This window comes from Rhinolophus hipposideros, assembly GCF_964194185.1.
Source record: "Rhinolophus hipposideros genome assembly, chromosome: 14".
NCBI classification, from domain to species: domain Eukaryota; kingdom Metazoa; phylum Chordata; class Mammalia; order Chiroptera; family Rhinolophidae; genus Rhinolophus; species Rhinolophus hipposideros.
This window is the reverse complement of record NC_138060.1, coordinates 28,650,547-28,671,779: the sequence shown is the minus strand read 5'-3', so window position 1 is coordinate 28,671,779 and position 21,233 is coordinate 28,650,547. Positions and strand designations below refer to the sequence as shown.

At 42.4% G+C, this 21,233-nt stretch overlaps 1 protein-coding gene across 4 annotated transcripts in view; it reads left to right on the top strand.

Moving 5' to 3' along the window:
• Positions 1-11,681: 11,681 nt before the first annotated feature.
• Positions 11,682-21,233, top strand: part of RASA2 (RAS p21 protein activator 2) — a gene marked incomplete at its 3' end in the record, with an annotated part of 103,629 nt that continues 94,077 nt past the window's right edge. For all 4 annotated transcript variants that reach the window (XM_081072573.1, XM_081072572.1, XM_081072575.1 and 1 more), the window contains exon 1: positions 11,682-11,860. In XM_081072573.1, the coding sequence (XP_080928699.1) occupies positions 11,728-11,860 (133 nt within the window). In that variant the 5' untranslated portion in view covers positions 11,682-11,727. The remainder of the gene's footprint in view (positions 11,861-21,233) is intronic.

Here is a 21,233-nt window from a genome sequence, read left to right as displayed (position 1 = left end):
GTTGTAATAGTCTTGAAGCTTTTAACCAGGAGGTGATATTGATTCTTAAACAGCACTAAATACATAGAGTAATATTAGCTGAATCATAGAATTAGGGTTCCTAAAAACCTTTAAGTTGGGAGAATTTCTATTGAAGAATTCCAGACCCTGTGGGAAAAGTTGAATATGGAGGGTTTTACAAAATTCATGAAAATCCCCCACAAATATTTTTACTCTCAACATAAAAGATACATAACTAGCACACCAAATAAAATAGCTATCACATTTAAGATATGATCAATAGAAACAACCATGGTTACTCTCCATCTTTTGCCCACTAGTAGATAATCATCAGAATGTAGTTCTCCTCCCATTTCACCCCTCCCAACAATTTCACTGAAATACAAATAAATTTGTTTTGTGTTGTTGCAGATAAGACATCTACTAAGAAGGATTATTTGGCGTAAGGGTGTTGAGGGATAGTAGTATAGTTGACCCTCCATCCAAATGCTGTATTCAATGCCTTTGGATTTTGATTCACTCTCCTTGGCCCTCTCTCAATCAACCCTTCCTCCTCAGGTCCCCACTCCATCACTCTGCACGAATAGCACCAGAGGTCACTCTTAAGAACCGCCTTACGTGGCTGACAACGATAACACAACCAACTAGAGCTCTTACATTTGGCCATTTTGATTCAGTTGTTGTCAATAGACTACCAACTTATCAAAATGCCCTATTTCTTTTGTGTTTGTATATCCATGTCTTTTCTCTGAAATTTGGTCCTATAGAAGAAACGGTTTTATGAAATCAATGTCAAGATCTTCAGAACTAGATAAAGTACAATTTACAACAACAAAAGTGCTATACTTATGCATGTCATAAAGGATAGGGGTTTTATTCTCTCATTACATTCCGGATCTCATCTTCTTTTAAACTGAAGGCAGGAAGAAGCCACCTAGGGGCTTCTGGCCTTGGGAGGGCAATTTGGGCATCTGTCCTTCCATTGGGTATACAACCATGAGGTCCGGGGTACAAGGCTGGGCTGTCTTTAACCTCTACATTTCTCTGTAGGAACATAAAAGAACTCAGAGACAGGACACAGGGCCAAAGGGCAATTGCCACCAGGTCCTAGCACCAAATGCCACCAAAAGTAACTGCCTTCAATTGCCTGCACCATTTTGCTAGATACTTGTCTCTCCTTCCAGTAACAGCAAAAGGCTGGGAGGACCACCAAATGATGACTCAACATTGTCCATCAGGTGGTTTGTGAATGAACAAAATGAACTCTAAGAGATGGGTTTTTTGTGTGTGTGTTTTTTTTAACTTTTATTTATTTAAAGTGTGTTTTTCCAGGACCCATAGCCCAAGTCAAGTGGTTGTTTCAATGTAGTTGTGGAGGGTGCAGCTCAAAGAGGACCATGTGGGGATCGAACCGTCAACCTTGTTGTTAAGAGCACCATGCTCTAACCAACTGAGCTAACCGGTCACCCTAAAAGATGGTTTTCTAGTCTGGCACATAATGTGCAAAAATCAAACTTGTAACAGCCAGGATCATAGTTTGGGCTTTAATAACTGACAAATGGTAGCTTAAACACCTACGCATCTCTTTTTCTCTCTCGTAACAAGAAGGCTGGAGGAAAGCCATCCAAAGCTGGTGCAGAGGCTTAAAGATGTCGGGACAGGAGTTCTCTTGGACTTTTTGTCATTGTGACAGACAGCTGTTGCATTTTCAGACATTGTATCCATGTTCCATGAAGGAAAAAGACAAGGGGCCACAGCGAGAAGGTGTGGTGGTGGCCTCGTCTGTTACTCCTACCAGGAAGAGCAACAGCCTTCTGGAAGCCGAAAGGGGACTCCTCTCCTTTCTCATTGGGTCATATAACTAACTCTAGCTGTCAGGGAGGCTGGAAAAGCAATGTTTAGCGTTACTGTCCTCTGTAGTGCAGGCAGAAAGGGAGAAAGAGATGTGAAGTGTCTGTTGAGTTAACCGTAATATAAAAAACGCTCCAGCTTCCAGCCTGGCATCTCTGACTAATTGGAGGCCTGTTGAGGAAAAAGATGGGAACCTGAGCTGAGAGTTGATTTTCTGAGAGATTCTGAACATGATCAGTCATACGTGGGTGCCTAGAATTGGGGCAGTGGCCTTTCTCAGCAGCTTTGCTGACACCTAGAAGTTCTGTGGGCTCTGAGGGACCATGTTCTTGGCTTAGGCCTTGGTGGCCTCACAGCAGGCACCATAAAGGGGTGAGAGTCCCTCAAGCTACTTCCTGAGTAGACACAGTGACAAAGGGAAGCCAGATCAGGAAGAGCAGGAAAGCAAGATCATAACAAACCCAGTTACCTCCACACTGTCGATGGTGAATCTAACTGACCACTTGGGCGCTCTTGGAAATAAACACTTGGGGAGAGATTGAATTATTCACACAAGTGGAAAGTGGGGGCAAGATAAAAAAAATTGGGGGTTAATGATGTTAGCAGGATTTCATGTGTAGCCACAGGCTCATATGGCTGCCTGCCTGGAGATTTGATCATCATAACAAGTGTGAGAACAACTGGCCACTTTGAAATCAGTTTTTCCAACTTTCACAACAACCCACAACAAATGGAAGATATTTAGATCTACCCACTGCTAGACGACAGTTCATGACCAATGAGTTTCTGCTCTCCTTGGTGTCTCTGCCAAAATGAGCTGCTTGTGACATACCCAACCGCTGCCAAGGGGGAGGATTGCAAACCCCAGGCCCTGCCTCCTTCCCTTTCTCCTTCCTCATCTAACTTCTCAGGCGTTGCCTTTTCTCTGCACCTAAGCTTTCTGCAAAGCCCAGACTCAGCCCAACATGGTTATGTGGTCTGCTCTGGTTTCCCTTGTGGGTTTTAAATTCAGAATGCCGAGTTCATTTATTAGCAGCTTCTCTGAGCAGGTCTTCTCATTCATTTACTCATTCATTTTCATTTATTCATTCACCATTCATCAAACATTTAGTAAGAACTATGTTCTTCCTTATGTTTTCTAGGCACTAGAGAGGAAAAGACAAAATAGTGTCCAGTCTTTTAGAATCTTACATCTAGGCCAACAAATTGGAATGGTACATGTGTTATGAGCATTATGGTGAATGTATATATCAGGTACTATATTGGCATAAAAGAAGAAGAGGCCAATTCTATGGGGCAAAGCAGGAGGTGAATCTCAGGCATTACATATATTGAAATATTTGCAGTTGCGTTTATTATTGAAATATAAGTAGGTATGTTGGTATGGTGGACAGAGTTTGCTGTCTACTGTACGGCTAGCGGTCCCCTTTCTTTCACAAGAGAATATTGGTTGGTTCAGCAATCAGGTCACAGGCAACAATGCACTTTTGGAAGGAAAGTCCATCTCTAGATTCAGGGACTATTGATCGGGCTAAGACACTTATCATGACTATGAGTGAGATTTAGGGTCAGGGTGGGAAGGAGCACTGGGAGAGGGGTGTGACTTCCAGAAAAAGCTATCTGGGAAGGGATTTCCTCCCTGATTAAAAAAAAATAAATAAATAAAAGGAGAAAATGCTCCTTGCTGCCATTGGATGTTGAGATGTTTAGAGCTATAGCAGTCATCTTGTGACCATGAGGCCAAAGCAGAGAAAACTGTACAGAAAATAACCCAGAACACTGCCATCGTTGAATTGATGAATTCATCATCCCTGGGGCTGTGTATTAAGGACACTTTTTTTTGCTAATTCTTTTATTGTGGCAAAATATACGTAACATAAAATTGATCATGTTAGCCATTTTTAAATGTATAATTCAGTTAAGTGCATTCGTATTGTTGTGCAACCATTACCACCATCCATTTCCAGAACTCCTTTCATCTTGCAAAACTGAAACCCTGTACCCATTGAACAATAACTCCCCATTCCACTCTTCCCTGAGCCCCTGGCAACCACCATTCTACTTTCTGTCTCTAGGATTTTGACTACTCTAGGGACTGCACATAAGTGTGTGGACTCTGAGAAAGAAGATACTTACTAAGAAGGGTGCCTGGTGGCCAACTGGGCTCAAATTAAAACAAACAAAAACAAACAAGCCAAAAAAAGCAAAAAAACCACAAAACACGGCCCTAGCAGTCATTGCTACACAGGCACCTCTCATGCAAACTACACTCAGTGAGAATACTGCAGTAAGCTGCTTGCCTGCACTGTGCTCCTGCCACCTGACCCAACCCTTATAAAGGAGTTCCTGGAATAGTATTTCAACCAATAGGACTGAAGCTTTCCTCATCCAATTGGAGCCAAGCAGTTATAGTCCCATAAGCATTTCACTGACCAGAGTAGCTCCATTCTAACCAATAAAGACAGTGCCTTTTGAGCCAATCAGACTGAGAGGATTTGGAGTTCTTATTTGCATGAGAACAGATCAATCAGAGACCAGGGGTGAAGACTTCTGTCTATATAAGTCAGTTCTCCTGTGGGTCAGGGTCCACACTTTACCTTTCCACTGAAGAATGGAACTGAAACACTGAATCTGAAGTAACAACGGACATGTCACAGGACCAGAGCTGAGAAGAGCAAAGAAGGACAGAGCAGAGCAGAGCTGTTTCGCTGGAGAGGGGCCTGGCCCCAGGACCACCTTGCAGCCATGCTGATTCGTAATTGAGCTGTAACACCATTGAGCCATTCCACAGCGATGCTCTCTTCATAGTTGTGCTGTATCACATTTGAGCTGTTTGCACGGAATAAAGTTTCTTTCTTCATCAAATCCCAAATTGGGGATTCCTGTTAGTTTCAAATTGATGCTAATGACCATTGGTTGACAAGTGGAATCATACATATTTGTCCTTGGGACTGACTTATTTCACTTAGCATAATATCCTCAAGGTTTAGCCATGCTATATGATATGTGAGAACTACCTTCCTTTATAAGGCTGAATAATATTCCATCATATGGCTATGCCACATCTTGCTCGCAGACGTTCATCTGTCAATGGACACTTGGATTAACTATTGTGAATAGTGCTGCTATGAACATTGGTGTAAAAATCTCTTTGAGACTGTGCTTTCAATTATTTGGGGTATATACCCAGGAGTGGCATTGCTGGATCATGTAGTAATTCTAATTTTATTTTTTCGAGGGTCCATAAGGACTTCTGTTTTTATGGGCAAAATAAACTAATTTCTTAAGCCATTTTCTGACAGTTTTTCTGTTAACTTGCAGCCGAAAGCCTCCTAAGTGGTCTGACAGGGGACATGGGGGAGGGATTCTGGGACAAGGAAGCCGTTGAAGTACAGCAGGTCTGCACGGAACCATCTGGCACATTTAGGGAACTACAAGGAGCCGGACATATCAGCCCATGAAGTCCAAGAATGTATCAGCTGTAGCTGTTGTTGAAACAACAGAACCTTCCCTAGTTTAAGCCAGAAACAAATGCATTAAGTGTACTGGGTAACTAAGAGTCTCTTGGAGAGTCAGAGTCAAGTGGAAAAGCTTTTCATCCAAGATCAACACCCAAGTCACACATCTGGTCTACACACACAGTACTGTAGTTTGCACAGGATACAGTGGCCGGGGCCTCTACCACTGCTACCTCAGGGCTATGCCTTGCTATCTTCATCAGCAATGTCTTCTTCTTCCTCATATTTCTCTCCTTTGAATTAAAGTCTCTCATGGCTCTCACTCCCTAGGAGAAACTGAGTCATGTATGCATTCCATCTTCAGGAGAGACGTTGACCTTGAGAAGACTGGACACGATGTTCTGAGGCTCATTAAAATTCAGTAGAAAGAAGAGCTGTGATTGATTGGCAATGTGTGCCATAGGTACGTATTATGGGAGCTTGTTATGGACTGAAAGTCTGTCCTCCCAAATTCATATGTTGAAGACCGAGTCCCCAGTGTGGCTTTAAGGAGACGGGGCCTTTAAGGAAGTAACTAACTAAGGTTAAAGATCGTAAGGGAGGGGCCCTGATCCAATAGGATTTGTGTCCTTATAAGAAGAGATGCCAGAGAGCTCGTGCTCTCTCTCCACAGGAATTCATCAAAGAAAGTCCATGTGAGGACATGGAGAGAAGTCGCCATCTGAAAGCCAGGAAGAGAGCTCTCACCAGAAACTGATTTGGCCAGACCTTGAACTTGGAGTCTGCCACCTTGGCAAGTGCACAAGGAGCCCAGGTTAAGGGCAAGAATTCAGTCTCATCCTCCCTCCCCCTGTAAATCTCCCTGCCCGAAGCAGGTCTGAATCAGGCAAAGGAGATGCTTTAAGTTTGAAATGAGAAGTTTTGATTGTTATTCTGAACTAGACACATTACTGACATGAGACTTTTTGTAACTAAAAGTGACTGAACAAGTAGTAGAGCCTTTATGAGACTTCACCCAGGCGGGAGAGAAGTTTAGTCCCAGAGAAGGGAGAAAAGGACATGGAGGGGAAAACAAAATTGTATTGTACCCACAGAATTCTGCTTATGCAATAAAATAGTTGGTACAGGAATTGCTGGCGTCTCCTCCTCCTCAGTGCTGCCCGGCTCCTCCAGCCCCTTCCTTCTGGGCACCTTTTTGTCTCCAGGAGCCATCTGTACCCTTCTCATCTCACCTAAGATTCTCCTATGGTCCTGTTCTGGAGCCAGCTTCGCTGCTTTAGGGCTAAACCCCCTACCAGCTTTTTCACCTCCAAAATACCATGGAAGCTGCTCAGAAGTTGCTCTCACCATCGAGTGACTGACCCTAAGCATTGAGCTTCCAAACCCTCATCACTAGGAAAACTGCCCAGTGGGAGATGGCTCTTCCTAGGATGGCACTGGAGTGGCAAGATTGGGAATGTGCCCTGCAGACAGGCTGCATCGATGCCCATCCCAGATATTCTATTTCCTATCTGACCTGGAAGTCTTTTCACCCCTCAGTGCCCAGAGACATCATCTATAAAATGGGAATAACAGCAACAGCAAAAACAATAGTATCAACCCGTATGGGTCCACGCGAAGAGTCTGACGCAGAGTCAGCACTCCAAACATGGCACTGTTAGTTCCTGTGCTCTGCCAGAAGGTAGAGATATCTTTTAGAGAAGTTCCCCATGTTGACACTCCCTTGGTATTGATGTTTTCCCTATCCTGAGCTTTGCTGAAAGAGGGGGCTTTTGGCCAGCTCTCTAGCCAGTTGCTTTCTAGTTCCACACAAGTCTCCTTTTTCCTTCCTAAAGTTTGAAAGAGCATCACCTACCCAAACACCTTCCACTGTCCTCCCACGGCACCGGGGAAGGAGCTGAGAAGCGACACGTTGATCTCCAACATACCATGAGTACAACCAGATGGGTCTCCAGCCCCAACCTCCTTCCCTGACTGCTGCAGGCACAAACTCAAATGTGTGCCAACCAGATGAGTGACAAGGTTCTTAGCCTCAGGAGACCTTAGTTATGTCTTCAGAACATGAAAATCAGCTGGGTCATGGCCTCAGGTCCTCTGGCCTGGTTCTCGCCAACTGGATGGAACATGTCTCCAGGGTTTATGATGAATGGACACATCTGCCCAGACAAGTAGAGAAATTCCTTGAGTACAGAGTAGCAGATAAAACTAGTGCACGATGGCCCAACTTTCCAGCTTTCTTTTCAGACTCATTGCTTTTTCAGTCTGAAATGACAAGAAAAGTACAGTGGAAGTGGAGTGGATATGCCATCAAGTTCAAAAGGAGGGAAGCTGAGAAACTACTGAGGTCAGATTTGCCTAAGGGCATAGACTGTTCCACGCTTCAACATTCAGGCCGTTGGTGTCCTCCTCTGGGACGTGAGCAAATTTGAAAATATTTTTAATGGAGGAGCTGGAGGCTTTAGGATAAAAACTTGTCCATATTTTTAGACACATCCTTGTTATGGCCAGATTTGATCTTGAGGTACTGCAAAAATATTTTGAATATGTAAGTTCTCACCTTCTACCACTCCAGCTTTTTCAAAAAGAAAAATGCTGAATGGTTTAGAGACTATTTGTACAATGTAACTGAGTGCGTAATGCTTAATATACAAATGGTACACTGATGAGATGATTGGGGAAATCAACTCATCATTGACCAAAAGAACTTGTCTTCCCACTAGTAGAGCAAAAATATTTCTGCCTCATGCATATACAGTATACATGAATATACCTATGAAAATGATCTCTGTGTAAATATTAAAAAGCAAGCACCTTTCTCTTTCCTGACTCACCAGAAAGAAGGTAGTAAATAACTCAGGACCAGGAGATAATCCCTCACTTGACATGTTATAGGTTGGTGGGTGCTGATTCAAAACAATGCTGTATAACTGACAAGTTCCAGAATTAGTTTCTAGCTGGAGGACATGTTAAGAGGCAATGCGGTTTTCCTCCCTCAGCCACCATGAAGCAAGCCAGTTTATGGGTGAAAATGACTGAATGGGTTAAAAACTGGTGAAGAAATAGGAAAAGACGTAGTAATGAATGGTTGCTCATCAGAACAGAGAAGGTAGAGATAGGAGTGATAGGCTTTAAACACATTCATTAATAATTTGAGGAAGGAAGTGAACTGCAAGTTGTGCGTGATGCAATATTGTTCCAGTTACTAAACATCATGAAGAAATGAGAGGAACTGTAGATGAATTTAAAACACAATGCAAGGGCAATAAAGGGAAAGAGATGTAACAACAGCCTTCTTGTAATTTTACTGTAAATCTTATTGGTCTTTATTAAACTTTATTTCCCAAATATTTTATGTTAAGGAAACATTGACTCTGCTAAAGATCTTTGCATAGCAGGCCAGTACCAGTTAAAGAATATTAATGTCCTTAAGTGCTTATTCAGAGTTAGAGTGATTAAGAATGATTTTGGATGAAGGAAATTTGGAGTTTCTGGGTTTTAGTGAAACAGTATGACAATTCTGAAATTTGCAATAGGAAGACTGCCTGGAGTTAAAAAAAAAAAAAAAGGTGGAGTGTCACTTCATGTAAAATTGTTTTCATACGTTTAGTAACAATTTAATCTTAATAGAGTTACGGACTTAAGGTTAAGCTAGTGAAAAAGAAGGTAACTTAGGAGAATCTGGTACAGATATTGACATTTTCAGGCAGGAAACAAAGCTTTAAAAACCAGCTTTTAATTTCAAATTGTAGGATGTTATTAAAGTTTTCTATTCCTATTTTAATCATTTGGAAAGGTATGATAATGAATAATAAATACAGATCAGAATTTTTGAAACAAGGAAACTTCAAGTCTGCAGCACGGAGGAAGTAAGTGAACTAACATGATTCAATTCATTCGTTCAACAGATGTTTATGGAGGGAGTTAAAAACACGAATCTAGGAGAAGAGATAAACAAGTATACAGGTACATAATACCTGTGACCAATGCCACAAAAAGGTACAAATAACAACCTCTGTCAAAAAACAAACAAACAAACAAACAAAAACAACCTTTCGTCTAGGGGAGAAAGAGAGAGGTGAATGAAGCACCATTTGGCCCTGTAGAAAGAATGTCACTCCTAACAGAGTCAGACTGGTGGGAAAAGTGACTCAGTGTGGCCGGAGATAAGAGGAGTTAGGTAAGTTGGGTCCAGTCCCAACACTGGACACTTGCCTGAGGAATTTGAATTTTATTCTTTCGTCGTTTCTAGAACTCTTCCTGACCTGTAGTGTAGCTTGCTTGCTGGCTGAAGGGATGAATGAAGCCATTGATGGTGTTTTTTTTTGTTTTTTTTTTTTTTTTTAGCAAATGACAAACTCCAATTTTTGCTTTAGGAAGATTAATTTAAGTGGTGTGTAGGAGGAATGAGAGGGACGGGAGACCTATTATAAGAGTTCCAGTCAAGAGCATGAGTTTCCCGAGTTAATCCCACTACGTGCCCAGTATTCCACTGGTTGCTTCACACACATACTCTTGATAATTATTTAATCCTGATAATAACCCTTTGAAGAAGGAAGAGTAAATATAGCATTCTCATTTTACTGGTAAAAAGGTTAAGAAAGGGTGAGTAGCTTGCCCAAATGTCGCACATGTAAAAGTGGCAGAATTAGGCTCCAACCCAAGTCTGACTCATAAGCTCATGTCCTTTAAAACAAACAAACAAACCAAAAAAAAAAACTACAACAAGTTGATACTATTCAAATGAGGACAATTTTAACAAGGACAATGGCAAGGAATGGAAAGGAAGGAAGGGAGAGATTTCAGCAGTAAGAAGGATGTGGCAACCGCAAACAGTATGGTGAACAAGGGATTTTAAAAAGTCAGTTAACAGCATTTCTATGGCTTTGAACTCAGACTTGGAAAGGAAGATAGGACATCAAATTTTGTACTTATTGTTTGAAACGACAGCAAAACATCCACATAAGAGGAGGTAGGTTCACTTTCTGCGACGTGTAAAAATCACGTAGAGATCACCTGCAACACACCGAGAACTGGAAGTGTCACTCCTCAGCAACAGACACCGACTAAGGGTATTCTCTCTGGCTGTGCAGCCTTTGCACAAGCGGCTTGTACTTCTTGGCACATTTCTGCCTCTCTTGGCTTGTCTTTAATTCACCTCCCAGTGCATTTCCCAGGACGGCCTCCCCTGACTCCCCAGTTTCCTCATCTTAGTTCTTTTTCCCCAGTGCCTCTGTTTTCTGTGTCTCCCCATAGAATGAGCTGCTGCTGGAGGGCTGGGGCTCTCTTCACCTTGACAGTTGTGTAGTTTCTGAGGCTATCACCAAGTCTGACCATACAAAAATGTTTGTGACAGACTGATTCCTATTGTTGCCCTTGGAAAACAACCACCCTGCCCTAGTAAGTCACAGTTTCTTCCTTCTTAAGGCAGTGCAGTGAACAACCTCAAGACCAGGAAATCATCTTCCTCATCACATACCAGGGTATTATTCATGCAGTTTACTCACTGTAAAGAGCTCCCTTGAAATAAAGCTAACAATAAGTCAAAAATTGACGAATTTCCTCGTATCAATTAACTTTTAACAAGCCCACTTGCGGTGGTGGGGGTGGAGATTCCACCACCCTCCTTTGCTCTTTGTTTCCGAAATACACAGTGGTGGTCAAGACTTAAGAATTTCTCTGTGGGTGTCAGGCACTGCATTCAGGTTGTAACTGGGGACTAGGCTCCTTTTTCGAACCAGCTTTTGCAGAGCAGTGTTCTTACTTCAAAGTAAGGATTTGTGTGTGGTTGTGTGTATCTTGGGGGTAGGCAGACATATGGCTATTATTGGGGGGGAGTCGCTAATACACCTCTGGGATCCTTTTGAACACGGGAGTTTTGAAGTCCACCCAACTGTCAAATTCCATCCTATTCCACAGGGAGTTCCCTTGAGCGTTAGGACACGTGGAAGTCCTCTGCTGCGGGGAGCCTAATTCCCAGGAGGGTTTGGGGATCTCGGGAGGGCCGGGGTTTTCTCGAAGTGGTGTTTGAAGGCTGCTCAGAGCCACGACTTGGAGCGTCACGTGGCTGGCGCCCGGGCTTTTGTGGGGCAAAGAGTAGGAAAGCCGGGCGTTCGGTTCCCGCAAGGGTTGCGGCCCAACTTCGGGACAGGAGGGCGGCGCCTGCAGGGTGCGGCGGAGGCGGGGCCGCGGCGGGGCGGGGCGGGGCGAGGCCGCGGGGCCGGGGGCGGGGCCGGGGCGGGGCGAGGCCGCGGGGCCGGGGGCGGGGCCGGGGGCGGGGCCGGGGGCGGGGCCGGGGGCGGGGCCGGGGGCGGGGCCGGGGGCGGGGCCGGGCGCGGGGCGCCCTCGCCTAGGCCGCCGCTGGGCTCCGCCTCGCCGGGCGACGCAGGCGGCGGGGCTGCGGCACGGGCCGGGCGGCACCATGGCGGCGGCGGCGCCTGCTGCTGCGGCGGCTTCTTCCGAGGCGCCGGCGGCGACTGCGACGGCAGAGCCTGAGGCTGGGGACGAGGACCATCGCGAGGTCCGAGTGCTGCAGAGTCTGCGGGGCAAGATCTGTAAGCGGGGTCCGGGCCGACGGGACCCACCCAGCGGCGGCGGCGGCGGCCGCGGGCGGAGGGGGCGGCGGGCGGCCGGGGGTGGCGGCCCCGAGCCGCGCGGGGCTCGCTGGGCCGTGCGGGGGCCGGGGCGGGAGCCGGAGCTGGTCGGGGGCCCGGCGCGACGTGCGGGGACGCCCGGCGCGGGCGAGGCTGGCAGGGGGGTGTGTTGGGGGAGGCGTCGCCTGGACGGGGCGGCGCGGGCTGGGGCTGCCCGGGTCCGGGGGCCGGGGGCGCGGGGGCGTTGGCCCGGGAGGACGGCGCCTGGGCAGCGCCAGCGTGAGGGGCTCGGCCCGGGGGCGCGGGCGGGGGGCGCCAGGTGCTTCCGGCCGCCGTCAGGCGCGGGCCTCCGGCGGCTGCGGGCGCCCGGGAGCTGCCCCGAGGTGGGAGCGGTAATTACCGGGAGGCGCGGCCGGAGGAGGAGGAGGGCGGGGCGGCGGCGCGGGCCCCAGGGGGCGGGGGCTGCCTGCTCTGGGCTCCCGCGCCGCGGCCAGGCTGGGAAACGCTCCCCGATGCGGGGGGAGCAGCTCCCCGGGACTCCGGCGGCCGCCGCGCAGCGTGTTCGGGAGGGGCCCGGGGCCGGACACCTGGCCTCGCCCCGACTCGCGGCGGCGGTGACTTGAATCGAGAGACAGCGTGACTGACGGCGAATTCAGGCAGGATGTAGTGGCTTCCTGTGAGCAGGTCTCAAAACAGTCATCCCGCCAGCACTTAACCCACTTAATTCATTTCCTTCTCGTGCACTTAATTGTTACTTTTGTGAGCGAGCCACACTGGTTGACTTGATACAAAATATTTGCTTGGAGGCCCTGAGCGTTACTGTAGGTAGACAGACCATTTGAGTTCAGTCGTTTGGACATTTATTTTGGGGGGGGGGGGAATGACCTTTTGGCGTCAGACTGCCAGTTTTTTCACAGTAATTGATTCAGAGGAAACACTTCTTTTTTTGCTATTTGGGAGATAACATCAATGAAACTTCTCTTTGCTTTTGTCACACATTGGTTTTGTTTTCTTTATTCAGTATCCTCAGACTGGAAACGTGCTTCATGTTTCATGGAAATAACCCTTAGTTATGAGGAGTACATGCTTTTTACTTTGCCGACAGTCGAACTGTATTAAAATGGCTAACAATGCTCTGTCTTACGCAGGATGTAAAATTTTCCTCTTTCCGAATAGAGGATGTTATTCACTGATCTTGGATTCTCCCACATTCCTCTTTTCAAGTTGCCCCCACCCCACTTTCAAGTATTTGGGATTTTATGAAACCTCAAAATCAGACATGTTATGTGTTTTTCCTGGGGCTCTTAAGAGAGTGCAGTTCTTAAAATCTGGAAAATTACACCAGAGAGGTAAATCTTGTCTCTATCTAAATTCCAACATTAAAGTTACTTTCTAGGGTATTAAAGTCTTTTCAGAATTCAGATTACATCTTATATTTAGTATTTGTATATTTCTAATTTGATATTTGGGAAAACTGTGAATGGGCCAGAGTTTCCCCCTTGATTTTCCAAATTTTTTCCCAAAAATTTTTCCAAAAATTTTCCAAATTTTTACGACTTTACATTTTAGTGTTACTTGATGCTAGGAATTGCCCACTGGAGCCTCACTGATTTACATAGCTGCAGATTATACCATGGAATTACGCATACACATGTTTTGGAATTGAGAGTTGGGGTTGGGCTGTTTAGCTGCCCTGCACTTTCACCTGTTCATGGCAGAGATATCACAGTAAGAGATATTACTGTGCGTGAACCTTGGGCCCACAAATTTAAAAAGAAACCCACAACTTTGTTTCCGTGGGTTAGAGCAATCCCACTGCTCAGACTTGGAGATTGATCATCCAGTTGCTGAGAGTGATATTACCACTTTAACCATAGTGGAAATATTGCATCTGTTATCTCAGTCAGTTTCTTGCTTTTTGAATTGCTCAGCTTATAGCTCAGGTCATTGGAGTGGCTGCTTCACAGAAAAAATGTATTAGGATACTTATATACAGAACTTCTCTCCACCTCTGTCTCCATCTGCTCTCCTTTTAGCCGGTGTAATCCAAAATTGGTTGACCTTCAGAACCCTTGAAGAGATGCTGTTTTCTGTTTTCCTGAAACTGACATATGGGTTTTGCATGGTGGGGGCTGGGGGGCTGGAGGAGTCATTAGCAGGTGCTAAAGTCACAGAAATGGGATGAGGATGGTTCTGACACTGAAGATATTAAGCAGCTTGGAGGTGGGGGTAATCGTGTCAGCTTTCCTTTTACCATACTGGGAGACCTCTGGGGGCGGGGAGGTGAGAAAGGGGAAGGCTGATAGTGCCCACTAGCCTGGAGATGTGCTGGCAGATTCCACACTGCTGACTGAGTCTCTGATCTGGAGAATTCGAGATCCATCGGGCTGAAAGGGAGCCTGAAAGGTAACATCTTTTTTCCTAGACTGGGCTAAGACCCTTCAACTCCAAATCATATCAGCAAAACAGTGAGGCTGGATTGATTTCTATATCTTTCAAGTTCTAGAGGTAATGGTCCACAACCTTCTTTAGGGGTTTCATTCCAGTATTTATTCCCATATACTTCACAAGGTGAATTACCAGGGTGACAGATTGAAAAACTATTTTGTGGTCAGTTTCAAACAATCAACTGACATTAACAAATCCAGGGCTGCTGATAATTTGTCTTACATGCTGATCTCCGATTCCCTGAGGTCATTTTAGTGCCCTAGGAAACTATGGCAGTTCCAAGTGGTCTGCTTCCATCATACTCAACAGGCAGGTTTGGTTGTTGGATATCCTACAGTTGTCATATGAACCCTTGATAAAGGAAATTAAGGGTTACTCCAGACACCATCCTTTGGTCTGTGCAGTGAGTGGCAGGTATACTAGGGCAGCTGAAACACTTTGCATGCTCTACACACACACACACACACACACACACAACAAAAACTCTAAACAGAAACAAAAGAGGGGGATTGGGGCTTTCTCCTTTTTACTTTTAGGCTTCATGCTGTTGTTTTGTGATGTTCTCCTTTTTGTTTACTGCTTTTTGTTAAGCTTGTTCTTGTCTAATTAAATCAGATTGTAAAATGGTGCTGAAAGAGCCCACACCACCTCATGTACGGGTTTACCTGCTCAGGGAGACCAGGTTGGAAAGGGAGCCAAATCTGAGGATTTGGGTGAATGTTGAGATCTGTAGTACAGTGTGAGGTCTGGGACCCTGACACATCCCAGAACTTACTCGGTCTCCCTGATAACCTTCAGATACAGAATGACCCAGGGCTATTTGGCAAAGTAGGATCTGTGGGGTGTGCTTGAGTTCACATGCTTCTTCGTCAGGTTAGTCACCTAGATTTGAATCTTCACTTAATTTCCAACTTGAGTTAACTTCTGTGTGACTCTGTGTTCTCATATGTAAAATGGGGATAGTAAAATCATCTATCTCACAGGATTGATTCGAGGATTAAATAAATCCTCTTCTCTGATCATTTCTTTCCCTCCCTCCAGGAGCTGGGTCAGACATGGACCATCTCTTAGGAAGGAGTAAAGTAGGAGATAAAAACTAATCTTTATTTGATGTTCTTGTCCAACATATACCGGCATTTTCTGGTGTACAAAGCTGATTAAAATCAGAAGACCTGTGTTCTGTTTCATACATTGTTTATTATTCGTGTGGTGACTTTAGGTCGCTCACTTACCTTTGAGCTTATCTTCCTCATCTTTAAAATGGGAATAATGCTTCATCATGTATATTGTTCCCTCTGCCTGGGTGTGTCTTTCTCCTTTCTTCTGCCCCATGTTTAAGTTAGAGAACTCCTCCTCATCCTTCAAAACCCTGCTCCATGCAATCTCCTGACCAAAGCCTTCTTTGGGACACCACCAACCCCCATCCCTGGGGAGAAGGTGTTAGGCCTTTGTACTTCTGGGAAATCACAATTCCTTGTCCATTTCCTTATTATATAGTACATTTCATAAAATTCATTTATTTCCCCTGTTAGACTGTGTGCTCTTCCAAGGTAGAATTCATTCTTGTTCATTTTTTTCTTGTTTAGCTATCCTAGTGTCAGCATGGTGCCTAGAACAGACCTGGCCTTTAGAAAATGCCATACCTCTCACTGTGTTATTCTGAGGAGGATTTGAGATACAAGATATGAAACTGTTTTGTACATTTTATTGCTGAACAAACTAGAAGAGATGGTATTAAAATAAAACTACATGGATCTGTGGCAGGAAGATCATCCCTTTGAAAATCACAGTGCCAACTGAGCTAAGGTTTGAACTGTTGCATAAATTGCCTCATTAGGAAAAGGATTACATTTTTCTAAATGCTTCGATTGCTTATTATTAGGGGATTTGACTATTGTTACCTGACTGTATGTATTCCATGAATATTATTAATACTTGGTCTTTAGCTTGGAAAAAAAAAATCTCATAATCACACCTTACACACTAAATGTTCTTATTTGTCATGGCAGGTTTGAATTTTTTGATAATGTATAAATCAAAACATTTTATTGACCACAAAATAGAATTGAGAGGGAGAGATTTAAAAGTTCAATTATGCTAAGAATTCATTATTATCAGATATTTGAAATGAGATAAGTTGTTTAATAAATTAATAGAGGGAAAGGTTAAAAAAGGTTTTGTTCATGCTAAGAATTCATTATTGTCAGAAATTTGAAATGAGATGATGAGTTATTTAGGATGGAGGAAGAATCCAACTTTCAGATGGATAGAAATGAGAGAAAAGGTTCTTTGTAAAAGTTCTCAGAGCAGTCTGCTAATCATTTGCTCTAAGGAAGACAGGAGGTAAACCTCAATGAGTTCATAGAGTTATTTTTTTCTTTTTGAACTTAGAACTCTTTGAATAGCCTCTAAGAGCCTGTGAAATAAATGTAGCTGAAATAAAACTATCATTATCCTTTAATCATAGATGCTAATCCTATTTCCTTGTTAAAGTGCTTTATGAAATTATTTGACAATAATACCAGATTACGTTTTATCTACTAAGGAAGTTCTGTGCTCTTTTGAGAGCTGCTAAGTTTTGTTGTATAGTCATCGATTAATGCAACTTTTGTAACTATATTAAGAAATTTCTATCATATATCTTTAGTTGTATAAAAAAAAATCCCTAGCTAAAATAATATACCTTAATAAGGTTGTATGGCAATACACATGCAAATATCAATGAATAATAATTGACACATTTGTTACTAAGAGCTTGGTTCTAAGAATACTATTAATGACAGAAGGACTTTGGAAAAATTCTTTAACTTTGCTGAGCCCCTATTTTCTCACTTGTAAAATGAGAGGTTTGGATGTGGTCTTTAACATCCCTTTTAGCACTGTTTGATTTTTGCTTTTAAATTTGAACCATCCGGTTTACGACAGTACGTGGTACTTTAACGCTTAAATGTATTTAGTATACCTATTGTGCGTAAGATGCGCTGTTTTAAAAATATCTAAGATTTATTAGATCAGATTATTTGAATTCTAAAGTTTTTTTTCTCTGTATGTTAATTCATTTATTTAGCAGTACATTATACATATCTGAGTGATAGGACATTAGCCCACGGGACTGTGAATTGGGTCTAAGCTGTGAATGGGGTGAAACAGTTCCTTACTGTTTTATCCTGAAGTATATACTAAGCAACAGTTGCTTTCAGATACCCGTATTCGTAGAGAATTATAGAAGTTCAGAGCTGGAAGGTAGAGAACATACTTTTTCTGTCCTCTCATTTTACAAACGAAGGAGTTGACTGACACTCAGACAGTCCAGGTGTCACACAGTTAATGGCCTGTTGGCCACTAGTCCACGAGTGGTATCAAAGTTCTTTCTAAAATGCTACTTAGGATGAATTCATTAGTACTAGTGTTGCAAACGTGCCTCATTTAATATGAGAAGATTGCACTGCCTATCTAGTGACATATCCAGTAGTGATAGGTTTTCATTGTGCCATCTACAAACACTCATCAGTTTCATTTTAATAACTTTGTGAAGTGGTCAGGAGTAGTGATGAGACTGTGGTTGTGACCCACGTGGAGACTGGGCGTGGGTGCTTCCCTGTTTGTGTCCTGCTCAAACCCCGCTGTTTTCAGTCCTGACTGCCCATCAGTGCCACCTGTGAACTTAAAAAATTCTAATGCCCACGGAATCATAATTTCTGGGATGGTACCTGGCATCTGTAGGTTTAAAGTGTTCATCAAAGGGTGATGATGGACAGCCAGGATAGTGAACTTCTTCGTTTGCAAGTTGAACAGACTAGCCACAAACTACCTGAATGATAGCAACCTGCTGTGCGTGACCATTTAGAAGCGACCATAGAAAGTTTGGTGTGATCACAGGGAAGTTTTAATGTGTTTGATTATTTTTCAGAAGATTTATTTATTTGATTCGGTGATACAAATACTTGCTATAACATTCAAAACAGAAAAATAGGAATACCTTGAAAAGTAAGTTTTCTTCTTTCTGTTGTCCCCTAGCCATTCCCACTCCAGAAGCAAGCATACCAGTTTTTTGTGTATGCTTGCAAAAGATTATTTAGATATTTACAAACACAAATGTAGAGTATTAATGTCTCTCTCATCAGCTTACAAATTATAGCAAAATATACACATCGCATATTGCTTTTTTATACTTAACAACAATAGTTTGAAGATTTTTCATATCCATAATATATATATAGAGAGCTGCCTTATTTGTAACAGCTGCATAATATTCCATCATCTGGATATACCACTATTTATTTAACCAGTCCCCTGTTGATGTTCATGTAGGTTGTTCCCATTCTTTGCTATTACAAACATTACTGTAATAACTTTGTAGGGATGTCATTTTTAATATGAGTGCATGTATGTATTAGTAGGCTAAATTTCTAGATGTTAAATTGATGAATTGAATGGTATATATATTTTCACTTTGGAAGGACAATGCCAAATTGCTTTTCATAGAAACTATAGCAATTTATGCTCCTACCAGCAATGTATGAATGCCTATATCTTTACACCTACATAGTGTGTATTTTAAAACTTCTTGATCTTTACTGGTCTGTAAGATGAAAGGAAACGTTTACTTTGTAGTTTTGCACTTCTTCTAAATGAGGTCAAGGATCTCTTCATATTTTTAAGAGCAATTTTTATTTCCTGTTTTTTGGATGAACTTATCTGTTTATTTCGTTTTTCCTTTTTTCTACTAGAGTATCAGTTTTCTTACTGATTTGTGGGTATGCTTTATTCAGTAAAGAAGGTAGCTAATTTTTTTAGCGGAAATATATATATTTTTTAATTTAAATGCTTTGGCTGATGCTTGCATTTATTCCTGAGAAGTTGATTGTGAGATCCAGTGACAGCAGTCAGTGGTCGATCTCGTCTTACATAATTTCTGATATTAGAATAGAGCTGGAGAAAGAACTGTTTGAGGAAAGGTAAGTGACAACTTATAAACAGAAGTTAAAAGAGAAATAATAGTTTGGGAGAAGATTTTGCAACAAATCCTACAGACAAAAAGGAAACACATATATAGCACTTATTCTGTGCCAGGCAGTGTGTTAAAACACTTTAAGCATATTAATTAATTTAATCCTCACGGTAACTGTAAGTACAGTTATTATGACAGGTGAGGAAACTGACGCACAGAATAGCTAAACTAACTCAGTTGACGGAGATCAGACAGTTGGTGAGTGGTGGACCCGTCATTGGGCAGACTGGCTCTAGAGTCCATCCTGTTCCTGTTCACCTAGGCTGTGCTGCCTCTATTTGTCAGTGTCCAGAATATATAAAAAGTTCATACAAATATGAAAAAGGAAAAGGCCATTAGAAAAATAAAGAATGTGAATAAGCATTTTACAGAAAAGGAGATACGAAAGGCTAATAAACGTAGGAAAATACTGGTAAGATTTAACAAAAATCAATCGGAGATACAAATTTTAAAAAGTCATCAGTTTGTGAAAACAGAAAAGCTTGTTAATTTCAGTATTTTGTGACGGTTTAGGGAAAAGCTACTTTCTTTACTGTTAAATTGGTAAAGCAATGTTGGAGAGCATTTTGACAGTATCTGTTAAAAATTTAAATGTATATACCCTATGCATTTCTATTTCTACATATCTGCCCTATAGAAAAATTTGTCCAGTTGCAGAAGAGGCATATACAAAGATGTTTAATGTTGCCTTGTTGGTAAAACAAAACGATTAGAGACAAGTTAAGTGTCTATCACTAGTAAAATGGCTAAATGATATTTTCAGATACATATTCTAAAGCAGCTAAAAAGAATGAGGTGTATCTGTAATATGAAAGGAAAGAACTTCAAGATGATTATTGAGTGAAAAAACAGCAAGTTGTTAAAGTGATATGTGTGGTACATATGTGTTTTATCTTTTCTACATGTATATGGGAAAATGCACAGGAAGAAGTTTTAAAAGATCTACATTGGTTACCACAGTGATGAACGAAGGGGAGTAGCCTTACTTGTACTGGCTTATTTTTCTATAGAGTATTCATGTATTAGCTGTGTTATAAAAAATGACATTTGTGTAAATGAATTTGATACTAATTCATCTCTCTTGCTCTACTGTTGAAGACTATCCTATCTACAGAAATAAGGGCAACTAAATGTTAGGCTTGGTAACATTTCGAGTGCACATAGAAATAAAGCCAACTTTTCTGTCAAGTTTTTGGGTAACTGTTTATTTCCTATGCTTTGCCTGTTTTCACTATTTGTATTTAAAAAGTTGACTAAAATAATGGAATGTTTTGTTTCAGAGGAATGTAGTAAAAATAATAATTTTGATCCTTTAAAAAATAACGTGTGTGAGTGGTGCAGAATCTCTTAATTTTGAGTTTGGACAATTTTATATAAAAATTTCTTAGGATAGGGGGAAATGAACTACATTTATTGAGTATTGATTTACTCTTTTCTAGGTACTGTGTTAGGCTATTTTGCAAATTGTTTTATATAACCCAATTTCATGAAGGAGGTTGTTATTCCTCTTTTAGTGAAGAAGCAGATAGAAAAGTTATTTGTCCAGGGTTTAAAAAAGGTCTTTAAGTTACCAAAGTCCATATCTTTTTCTCTAGCAAGTTGCCTAACGGATGATATAAAGGAAAGAGCTGATGAGTACATTTCTGTTGTCAAAAAGTTAGTAATTATCCCTAAATTGGTTGTGGTCTAACGTAATAGATACTCAGTAAAATTAGAATGTTGGAATGCTATATCTTTAGTATTGTTTTGGGGGGGGTCACAAAAAAATGTTACTCTTCTGTTTATCTACGTTCATGTGAGTGTGTGCTTGTGAATGGTTCTTCTAGAAAACACAAACACACACACACCCTCTACATGCATGTGTATGGGGTGCAA